This window comes from Mastigoproctus giganteus, chromosome 4 (assembly GCF_048544385.1).
Source record: "Mastigoproctus giganteus isolate SK-2022 chromosome 4, ASM4854438v1, whole genome shotgun sequence".
NCBI classification, from domain to species: Eukaryota; Metazoa; Arthropoda; class Arachnida; order Uropygi; family Thelyphonidae; genus Mastigoproctus; species Mastigoproctus giganteus.
The window spans coordinates 124,490,960-124,503,366 of NC_143578.1; the positions used below are offsets into that span (position 1 = coordinate 124,490,960).

Sequence of the window (12,407 nt, forward strand, 5' to 3'; positions counted from 1 at the left end):
AAGGCTTTTGTGGATTTAGTCGATGATTGTTTTCTACATCAGCATGTTCGGGAGGAAACTAGAGGGAGTAATACTCTTGATTTGATTATCAGTAGTGATTCTTCATGCATTAAGAATCTGCAGAAAAAGGAACCACTAGATGACAGTGATCACAGTGTGCTGAAGTAGGATTTACTCAAAGAGGTAACTACCATTAGGGGTAAAGGGAAGAGTTATTGCTTTCGTAAAGGCAACTATGATGGTCTGGGACAGTATTTCAATTCTATACAGTGGAGCCAACTGATGATGTTATCAACAGCAAATTGAAAATGGGAAGCATTCAAAGAACTTATCTTGGAAGCTACTAGGCTTTACATACCAACTAAGAAATATTGTTCAGGGTTTAGGCCTAAATGGATGTCAGATGAACTAATGAGACATACGGCAGAGAAGAAAAATGCATGGGATACATAAAAATTAACACGTGACACGGAAGCCTATGATAGATACAAGTTGATCTGTAACCAAGTTACAAAGGAGGTTAGGCAGGCGAAGGCAGATTACGAGAAATCTTTGGCAAGGGATGCAAAGAAAAACAGCAAAGAGTTCTTTACTTATGTAAACTCTAGCAGAAAGGGGATGAATCAGATTGGTCCACTTGATATCGATGGGTGAACTGTTGATGATCCTGCTCAGGTAGCTAACAAACTAAATGAACATTTTGCATCGACATTCACACATGAGGAGTTATTCAGCAAGGGGAATGCCAGAGGTGTATTCGACTCTGGCAGTAAGCTAGAGAATCTTGTAATAACTGAGAGTAAAGTGGAGGAGAAATCGTTGAAGATAAACACCTGGGTGGATGGGATCTATCCAGTTATATTAAAGGAGGCAGCAAAGGAAGTAAGTAAACTCTTAGCCATAATTATGACAGCTTCCTTGGACTCAGGGGAGGTACCCACAGACTGGAGATGTGCAAATGATCCCAATTCACAAAGGAGGATCAAAGGATGACAGAAGTAATTATAGACCTGTGAGTGTAACTTCTGTTCCAGGAAAATTAATCGAGGCACTGGTTAAAGAAGCACTGCAGGATCATCTAGACAAGACTTCGGTTATAGCTCGGACACAGCATGGTTTTATTAAGGGGAAATCTTGCCTGACCAATTTGATTGGATACTATGATGCAGTCACAAAAGATCAGGATGCAGGGAATAACTTTGATATTATATACTTGGATCTTAGAAAGGCTTTTGATACTGTTGCACAGGGAAGACTGCTGCACAAATTGGAGTAGTGTGGCATTGGAGGCAAATTGCTGCTATGGATAAAGGGATGGTTGAGGTGGAGAAGACAGAGTGGTAATCAATGGACATTGCTCATCGTGGACAAATATTATTAGAGGAGTCCCTCAGGGTTCAGTGTTGGGTCCATTATTGTTTTCTGTATTTATAAATGATATTAATGATGGTATATCAAGCTTAATGTCCAAGTTTGCGGACGATACAAAGGTTGGCAGGGTTGTCAAGGACACTACTGACACTATGCTGCTGCAACAGGATCTGGAAAGGTTGAGAAGAAGGGCTTCGAGGTGGCAAATGAAGTTTAACATTGACAAATGTAAAGTGCTATATATGGGAAACAGCAAGCCTAGAGCAATGTATCAACTCTGTGGTACTACACTGACAGTGGTAAAGAATGAAAAGGACCTGGGTTTAATTGTGCAGGCAGATACAAAGTTCTCTGAGCAGTGCACATGGGCTACAAGAGTAGCTCATGGTGTATTGTCAATGATATACAGGAATTTTTCTAGCAGGGATAAGGAGGTGATTATTCCCTTGTATAAGGCAATGGTCAGGCCACACCTAGAGTACTGTATACAGGTCTGGAGACCTCATTTCAAAAAGGATGTAGAGCTGCTGGAACGAGTACAGAGAAGGGCAAAAAGATTAGTGAATGGAACAAAGGGGTACACTTGCGAAGAAAGGCTTAAGTTTTGCAAATTACAGTGTCTGGAGACAAGGCACCAGCGAGGTGATCTGATAGAGGTGTATAAAGCCTGGAATGGTTTGAGCATGCTCAATGCTGATGGGATTCTTCCTCTTGCTCAGAAAAATCACCTGAGAGGGCACAAATTCAAATTGAGGAAAGACAGATGTAGGATAGGCGTACGGAAATTTGCCTTTAGCCAGCGGGTACTTGGTTGGCGGAACAGACTTCCATCCCTTGTCGTGGAAGTTGAGAGCCTAAATAAATTTAAGGATCAGCTGGACAGGTATTTCGAACGAACAAAGGGGGGTGAAGTGGTTTTTTTTTTTTTTTTTGGCTGATGCTGCATAAGCTTGCTTTCTTGCATCATATGCCTCTACTAATGCTAATATACTTATCTTGGACAAGACATTAGCTGTAATAATGATAAATGGCTGGAAGTCAGGAGAAGAATAAATCTCAGATGGATAGCATTCAGGAAATACAGTCATATAGTGAGGAGTAATATCCCAATTTGTCGATACATAAAATAATGAACCTATGTATAATCTACACCATGATTTACGGAAGTAAAACTACAGCACTCACTAAAAGAATGGAACAGAAGCTGAAAACTACACAGCGAAGAATGAAATGAACTATATCAGGAATCAGATTGTTGGATAAAAAGAGAGACACATGGATTAGGCAGCAAACTCAAGTAAATGACATTTTTATCAAAAGTAAAAAACTGAATGGAGTTGGGCAGGACACATAGCTCAAAGATGTGATGACAGATGGACTAAGAAAATAACAGAATGGTACCCAAGAGGAGCTAAAAGAAAACCTGGAACACGCAATGGAGATGGACACATGAAATTCAAAAGTTCATGGGCAGTAAATGGATGGCCATTGCACAAAACAGAAGGAACTGGAAAGTTGCTGGAGAGGCCTCCATCCTGCAGTGGATTGAAAATGGCTGATGATGATGATGAGGCTGGTGTTGACCAATACGTACAGTCCTTGCCATTGTAAATGGAGTTGTCCGGAGGGATTGAAACATCAGTTTGATTTAACTATTATTATTGCTCATATTATTTCTCCCTGATTGGAGGGTTTCACCTTGTGATGGGTATTGCTACCAAGTACACAGGGTTGTTGTTATGTCTGGTGTTACTGTCAGTCGAGGAACTCTCTGACTATCCTACATTCAGGATTGCGACTTTCTGGAGTTCCTTGTAAGTGTTCACTGGGAGAGCTATTGCTGCTTGGCTATTATGTAGGGTCTTTGGCACCATACCTGTGGTTGACACAATGATCGGGATGGTCGTTACTTGTTCCAGATTCCACATTTTTGATATCATCTATTATTATTATTAGCCTTATTGTGCAAGAAATCCTGAGGCTTATGCTGCACCAGCAAAAAAAAAAAAAAAAAAAAATTTCCAAGTTACCCTGAGAGAGAGAGAGAGAGAGAGAGGAATCACCAAGAAAGAGAAGAATGATGATATCCAGCTTCAGGACCCTGGGTATGCCAAGCCCATACTCACCAGACGCAAGCCCCTGGGGTATTGAGTGACTTGTGTTGAGCATTTGTGTACAGGTGCACTTTGATACAGATTGCATATGTGTTTATTCTTTCTTGGTAGGTTTTTTTTTTTTTTATGTAAACCCCAAACACAAGAGATATTAGAACCTATAGTACTTAGTACCATGCTTGAGTTGGAGGTTGAGAAGACCAAAGAAGATATTTGTTGGCATTGGACTTGAACTTCTGTAGACTGTAATTTTCAGGAAATACATATGAAGGAAGGTTGTTCCAGAAAACGGCAGTTCAATGAATAAACGAGGAAGATTAAAAGTTTGTTCGGTGAGTTTGAAGTTGGACAGTAAATGGATGTTGGCTAATGGCTGCACGTGTTCGGACTGTTTTGAAAGAGTGAGTGGGAATTATAGAAGCTAATTCAGAAGAACAGTGCTCATGGAAGTATCTGTAGGGGAGGCATGCAGCAGAAACGGTACACCTATGAGACAGCGAGTGGGGAGACTGTTAGAGATGAATCATTAATTATTATTATTATTAATAATAATAATAATTATAATAATTAACCTAACTACCTGCTTCTGAGTGGAATCAAGAAGACAGAATTTTTGGGGGTACCACCCCAGATGTGGGAACAATATTCCACGGAAGGACAGATTTGCGATTTACACAGAGTGAGCAGCTGTTTGGAAGAAAAGTAACGCCAAGAGCGAAAGAGAAAAAAGTTTTTTAGATGCAGGGGAAGCAATATTTGTAATGTGCTTGTGACAAGAGAGATTAGAAGTCAGGGTAATCCCCAAAAGAGATATATCATTTTGCCTAGAAATGTCACCAAAGATAAGCATAGGACAAGAAGAATCCTTTGTGTGAGATATAAGACTAGACTGAGTTTTAGAAGGGTTGAAATCGGCTAAGCAGTCTTTGCCCCACTGGACAATTACCTGAAGATTGGCATTTAAGGAATTGTTGGCAGATTTTTGAGAAATTGAAGCTGATTCAGCAGGGCAAGGTTTCTCAAAATGGAAAGTGGAATGCAATATGCTATCATCGGCAAAACTATGGATAGGATTTCCAGTCAAAGGAAGAAGGTCATTAATATACAAGAGGAAAAGAGTGGGAGAAAAAAAACTGAACCTTGGGGGACACCGGCATTAGTGGAGAAGTTAGAAGACAGAGTGCCATCTACCACCACCCTCAGTGAGCGATCAGAGAGAAAACTGAATAACCAATTACAAAAAACAGTTGGCAAACCATAAAATGGAAGCTTGTTTAGAAGACCTTTTGCCAAACACGATCGAAAGCCTTTGATATGTTAAAAGCAACGACTTGTGTTTCACCAAACCTTTCCATTCAATTAGTCCATAAATGGGTAACATAAGGCAGAATATCACCAGTGGATCGACACTGACGGTATCCATACTGGCGATCGTTGATCAGACGGAAGGTTTCTAGTTAGTTTAAGAGTTGGCAGTTAATTGATTTCTCCATTAATTTAGAAAGAGTAGAAGTAATTGCAATGGGACGATAATTGGGTGGGAGGAATTTGTCACCCTTTTTAGGAACTGCCTGGATATGAGCAAATTTCCAAGCAGAAGGAAAAACACATTTGGAATAAGAAAGTGAAAAAAGGCAGCAAAGAATAGGAGTAAGTTCAGGAGCACAGGTTTTGAGAACAAGTGGAGAAATACCATCGGGAACTGGAGCTTTCTTAGCATCAAGATTCGTTAAAATCCTTCTGACATCCTTTTGACGGAAGACTACAGGAGGCATTGAATGGAGTGCGTTGGGAATGGTGAGAGGTGTTTTACCAAGATCATTAATAGATGAGTTGGAAGAAAAATGGGATGCTAGCAGGTCAGCTCTATCCTTGGCTGAAGTGACAACAGAACCATCTGGTTTGGACAGAGGTGGGAGCAGAGATGGGCAAAAGCTGCGGCCAATAACTTTGGCGAGAGACCAGAATACTCGGCTACCATTAGGGCAAGAAGCAAGTTTTCTACTCTTAGCCTGCTCAAAATCTAGTTTGGAATTATTAATAACTGCTTTACAATTGTTGTGAGCTTTGGTGTAGGCAGAAAATGAAACTGAAGAATTAGAAACAAGCCAATTACGATATGCAACGTTCTTCTCTTGAACAGCCTTAGCACATTTATTGGAAAACCATGGTTTAGATAAAGGACAAGATTTTAAAATGGAGTGTGGGATAAAGAATTCCATTCCTGCAAGAATAATTTCACTGACAGGATCTGAGCAAATGTTGACATCAGAAGTTTTGAAACAGTAATCCGAACAAAGAAAAAAAAAAAAAAAAAGAAAGAAATCTCGCAGGTCATCCCATTTTCCATTCTTATAATGCCAAACAATACGAGGTTGGGAATAGCCATGAGATAAAGGCTCCATTGGAGAAGAGACAATCACCAAGTTGTGATCCGAAGTGCCTAAAGGACCTCTCACTTCAACCGTGTACTTAGAAGGGTTGTTTGTGAGAAAAAGGTCAAGCATGTTGGTTGTATGATTAGGATTGTCCAGTATTCTTGTAGGTAAATAAACAATCTGTGCAAGGTCATTAGTAATTGCAAAAGCTTCAGAATCTTGACCAGCTGGGCCAGTGCGACTAGAAAACGGAAGCCAGCTGGAGTTGTGAACATTAAAATCACGAAGGAAAATAACCTCACTGTTAGGAAAGTTGGACTGGAGAAAGTCAAGTTGCAAAGAGAGGAAATCAGAGCTCCAACTGATTAGTGGGGTTGGGAGAACGGTAGAGACAACAGATGAATTTGACACAATGAGGTAGAGAGATTTTAAGCCAGAGAAGATCAAAGAGAGGAGATTCCAAATTGCCAAGTCTCTGACAGGGAATATCAGAACGGACATATGCACAAGTACCACCTTTGGGACGAAAGGAATTATACAGCAAATAATTTGGGCATCTGAGATGAGCAGTAGTCAAATCAACCAATAACTGAGATTCTGTCAGAAAAAGTACATGGGGTTTGGCAGACTGCAAGTGGAAATGGACATTGTTGAGATTAGAATTGAGAAAACGTATATTTGTGAAATGAACTAGGTAGTGTTTGGGAGGTTTAGATCTTTTCACAGATAAGCTTACTCTATCAGTTTGACAATTCGTGGTGTATTCAATAGTAAGAAAAAGTGGGTGCGACATGCTGTATGAAGTAATCAAATTTTTCAATATGGCATACACATGGTAAGAATATACCCAGATCCTTGACATGATGTGGCCTCAGCAATGCTCCCCGCATACACACTACTCGGACTCCCTCCAGTCACTATCTGGCAGAGTAGAGGTAGCAAGATTATACACTAGCTGATCTGGAAGCCTCCTAGAGAGTAATCAATAGGTTCAGTCTGGTGTACTAACTAGCGGCGAACACCATTTTAGAGCTGTACCCTTGAAATGTAAGGAATATTGGATTTCGCCTGATGTTCATCATAACCTCAAGTCATCAATCATACTGCATGATGGAAGAGAGGGGGGAAGGGTTGACCGGATCTTAGCTCTAGAGACTAAACATGGGTTCCACCACTTCAAGCCTCCAATAAGCAAAGTGGTGGTATTGCACCGGTTGAAGAGTCATCTACCACCTAGTATTGCCTGGTAACATGGAGGGACGGCATTTTTCCATGTGGTGTGGGCTCTACATCTCGACTCCTGCTTACGTTGGATCACACCTGGGTGGTCACCCGCCATGTACTTGTGCATGGAGGTTATACCCAGGATTACTAACAGTCCCACCATTGTGAAGGTGCAAGCAGAGGATTTGGTTGTCACAGACCGCCCGGACTTCTCCGAAATTGGGTCCACTTGACTTGAGTGTCACCTGGGAGTGTCCATATTTCTAGCATCTGTGCCTTCCAGTGGGATTTGGTACATATAGATGTATATGACAATTTAAGTATCAAGATTTCTTGTTGATAGTATATTGAAGGAAAAAAAATGACATTTCACATGTAGGCACTACATGTGAAATGTCTTTTTTTAACTATTTCTAGTTAAAGAGGAACAGCTCTAACTATTTCCAGTCTGCTGTAATTCCTTTGCAGATATTCATTGTGACAGGATTATTACTTTGACAGGAATTCAATCAAAAGTGGTTAGTTTCATTAACGACTCCGAGTGGTTTGGTGTTTCATCATTTCAACTAACAGGTCTCCAGCCTGTAGTCACTTTACCAAATTGGGTGATCCTGCAAAATATTTCAAACATTTCTGAATAAGAAACAGGGACTACTTGCTGATAGAAACATCTATCAATGAGCAAACGGTAAGAAAGACTGCACTGTCCTCCACTTTTTTTTTTTTTTTTTTTGTCTTTTAGGTTAAGTTGCAATTAGATTGGGCATTATCTGTAGAACTAGATCTCACTGGATCAAGTAAAGTAAACATGCCTTTACTTTCCAGACTTAGCTTACTACTTGCAAGTCTGCTGCATTATATAAACTTAAAAGAACTAGCCCTCAAACTAAATAGTATGGTTCCTCAAAGGGAGAGCACTCTTAACCACAGCATTCAACAGCAGATTTTGGAAGTTACAGCCCTAGGTTAAAATAAAAAAAAAAACATTGCACAGAAGTGTGCAATGTTTCTTCCCTCCAGAAGAGACTTCAAGCCAAAAACATAGCAGAAGACAGCAGAAAGGCTGTGTCACATGTCAGTTATGAGCATTCAGGAGCTAAAATTTTTTCTGACAATTTGTGAGCATCATCACAGCTCCAAGAGAAGTTGCATTGTGCTAAGTGGATCTGGCCAGATTTCTCTACATGATTATACATTTCCTGTTTTCATTTTGATGAAAGCAGGAAATCATTAATGATTTCCATTAATAATGATTTCATGAATAATAAGAAATTAATATTTTGTTTGGTGTTTACCAGATGCTAGCAAGCAACAGCATTTACATTCATTGAATGAATGTCTCATACTCACAGGCAGCTGTAAAAATGCTACAGAGATATTCAATCTTGCCATAGAACCTTTGTCCCCTTGACAAAAATTAAAGACATAACAATAAAAATAAAAAAATACAGACATTTATGTTGTATTTGCCACAGCAGCATTGTTTCAATTTGGCAGACAGGTGACCTTCAAAATTCTAAGATCTATGACAACATCATCATTATTATTATTGCTCTTATATTATTTCTTCATGATTGAGGTTCCACCTCGTGACGGGTACTGCTACCAAGTACACAGGGTGGTTGTTGTTATGTCTGGTGTTACTGTTGGTCGAGTAACTCTGACTATCCTACAGGTGTTCGGGATTGCAACTTTCTGGAGTTCCTTGTAGGTGTTCGCTGAGAGACCTATTGCTGCTAGGCCGTTATGTAGGGTCTTTGGCACCATACCTGTGGTTGACACTATGATTGGGATGGTCGTTACTTGTTCCAGATGCTAGGCAAGCATCTGAAACAAATATTATTATTATTAGTTTCTCTAATTGTTTTTGTTCCACATTTTGAAATTAAGGTTATCAAATCATAATTCATATTTAATCAAGATATACAGCATGGAGGAAGTAAGTTCATGAGACTGTTTGTACTATTTGAAAACAAGTTCAATAATTCATTAATAATTGACCCCAGGGGCTCAACATCTGCTGAGTATGGGCTTGGCACACCCAGGGCTTCCTTGCACCATATAGCTACTACTAATAATAATAATTAATGAGAAAATTTTAAATTTCTTAATCACATATTCTTATACAAAACAGCAGGCTCATAATTCTCACCAGACATTGTAATCCAAGAAAACACTGTACAGCTTACTGGCAAATAGAAACAGAAATGTTAATAAAAGCTTGTTCCAAGATTACTAGTGTATTATGAATATTGTATAAAAGAACCTATCAAATAACATCATATATCATGCAACCAGAAACTCAACTCCACATGTGCTGGATAACTTTGTTTCAATAATACTTTCAGTTTGAAAATATTACAGTAAATCAGAATTACTTTATGATTAAATGTTTAAGAATTAATCTAAACTACTATTTAAAATTAATTTACAGATTTATTAATTTATAGGAAGGAATATTTAATGTACCTCCACCTTCTCCATCAATAGCTGGGTATTCTAGATGAGGATGCCTTGGAGGCAGGTGATGCTGACTTTCTGCATGAGGCAGTTCTTCTTCCCCCTCATAACCTGCTCTTGGTGGTGGCTGCCTAGCATATGGAACAGGAGGCTGTGCATGTGGAGCCTGTGTCTGAGGGTGGTCATCATAGCTAGGCCTTCTGTCTAGATATCCTTGAGGTGGAACACCATCATATGGATTGTATCCTGGAGATGAAACAGGCAATTGAGGTCCTGTATAACCATATGGCCCTAATTAAGACAAAAATAAATGAAGAAATTGAGTGATTCAGTTACAATAAAGTTAGGAAAATTCTAAAACCAGCTGTTTAAGTTTATAAAGAATCTTTAATCTGATCCAACATCCATAAAAAAACAATGTTTTTGGGGGGGAATATTTGAATTGTGTGAACTGTACTTATTTTTTTCAATGTTATATATGTATAGCTTGCTTATATTTATTTACATTTCATACATCAAAATATGTACCCTAATTATGATATGTTTAAAAATGTCACATAACCCAAATTTCTACACCCACTCACTGCTATGCTCCTAAAAACCAAATACAGTGAAACTTCCCTTTAACGGACAGCCATGGGGAACGAAAATTTGTCCGTTAGAGAGAAGTGTCCACTAACAAGAAGTCTGAGGGAGAATAAAAAAAAGAAAGAAAAATCGTTAAACGTTTAATGTAAAATTAAATTAAAATATATACAGATTTTGAACAATATTTTTGTAAATAATATACAATTACATACACAAGAGATAAAGAAAAATCGTTAAATGTTTAATGTAAAATTAAATTAAATTATATACAGATTTTGCACAATATTTTTGTAAATAATATACATACAATTGTGCTATGCATATTATGACTTTATCTTAAGAAAAATACATACAGTAATCACTTATTTTCTTCTGCACCTTCTTCCGGCTGATAATTTTGTTTTCAACATTTGTTTGGAGTGAAGAAACCATCGAAAGTCCTTCAGTATCTTCTTCAGCAGCGAAAAACATTTTTAAACGATTGATTTGTATGAGCACTTCTATTTTCATCGGTGGTTTGTCGTTAATATGTTCTTCGACAGAATGACCTCCTTCCATTTCTTCATCCTCATGAGGAACTTCTTGAAAAATATCGATGATAATGTCATTGATATCTAGAGCATCATCTTCTGTAGTGAGGTTCAAGTCTATATCTTTGTAGCCAGGGTCACTTGTAGCGAAAGTATCGTACATTATCAATGGATGTTGAAGTTCTTGTTCTTCTTGGTGCTCCACATTGCTGTTCACAACTTCAATTTTTGCGTTTGAGAAGCCAGACTTTACAAAACAGTTCACGACAGTTTGTTTTCTAATTGCGTTTACTGAAGAGGAAATCCATTGAATTGCATCTAGGATGCTGAGTTTCTTTGCAAGGTCACTTGCACATGTTACATATCTTCATGTTTGCAATGAGATGTCTTAAAACACATTTTCTGTAGTGAAGTTTAAAATTTTTTATTATCCCTTGATCCAAGGGCTGACACTCTGCAGATGTGTTTGGTGGCAGAAAAACGATTTGAATGTTGGACAATTCAATGTGCAGGTGAGATGCAGCATTATCCATGAAAAGAATAATTTTTCTGTTTTGACGAATCATGTTTTGGCTAAAGTGACTTATCCATTCGCTCATGATATCTCGTGTCATCCACGCTTTTTTTTTTTTTTATTAGACCTCCAGTCAACATTCAAAAGATTCAACTTTATGCCCTTGAAACAACAAGGATTTTGTGGTTTTCCTATAACAAGAGGTTGTTCAAAGTCTCCCAGCATATTTGTACACAACAGTACAGTCAAGCGTTCCTTAGAAATTTTTCCGCCCTGGCACTTTTCGTTTTTTAGACTCATTGTTTTTTCAGGAAGAGTTTTAACATAAATCTTCCAATTTGACGATCCACTCTGTTACAACCCCAGTATCAACAGATCCACCTTCACCACTTATGGTTTTCCAAGAAATTTTATGCCGAGTTTTGAACTTGTCTAGCCATCCCACAGAAGCTTTGAACTCATTTACTCCCATAGATTTCGCAACCTCCAAAGCCTTTTCCCTAATAATAGGCCCATTAATGGGAATTTTTTTTAGCACGTGCGCGACAAAACCACTCATACGTAACATTGTCAATTTGAAGTCCAACAGTTTTCGGGAATGATTTTTGAACCTGATCATTTACGTGTTGCCAAAATTGTTTCAGCAGTTCATTTTTTTTTCTCTTTAGGATGTCACTTACCTGAGTCGTGCCGATTTTGAATTTTGCAGTGAGATTGCGAACACTATTTTTTTGCCGATCATACGCATTAATGAGTTCGACTTTATCTTTTAAAGTTAAATGTTTACGAGAAGACATTGTGCACTTCACACGACACTGAACAAAACTGAAAACTGAAACTGAAAAGACGAAAGGCTGACCATATTTCCCCCCCCCCCCACTGCACACACCGAATTCATAAGTTTTACACGTGCCTTAAAATTCTTGAAAAAGGGTTTAGAACCGCGACGTAAACCTTGATAAAATTCAGAGAATTCGAAATAGAAAATAAACACATGATTGAGGCAATACGTGGAAGAAACGTTCCTAGAAAAAGGGCCGTGAGCTTGCCCACTGTCCGTTATGAGGAGATCAAATTAAGTGCTAATCTAAACGAAACAGTGCAGATTGCCTGTCCGCATCCGTTACAGAGAATGTCTGCTAGACAGAAGCTGAAAACACGTTAAAACCAATAGAGGAGAGTTGGGGAATTTGAAAATGTCCGTTGTAGACAGATGTCCGTTAAAGAG

The 12,407-nt window shown here is 38.6% G+C and overlaps 1 protein-coding gene across 5 annotated transcripts in view; it reads right to left on the reverse strand.

Annotated features, from left to right (window-relative positions):
- Nucleotides 1-12,407, reverse strand: part of LOC150087042 (catenin delta-2-like) — an 863,363-nt gene that overhangs the window by 418,513 nt on the left and 432,443 nt on the right. For all 5 annotated transcript variants that reach the window (XM_090372913.1, XM_090372911.1, XM_090372910.1 and 2 more), the window contains one exon: nt 9,557-9,838. In XM_090372913.1, the coding sequence (XP_090229039.1) occupies nt 9,557-9,838 (282 nt within the window). The remainder of the gene's footprint in view (nt 1-9,556; nt 9,839-12,407) is intronic.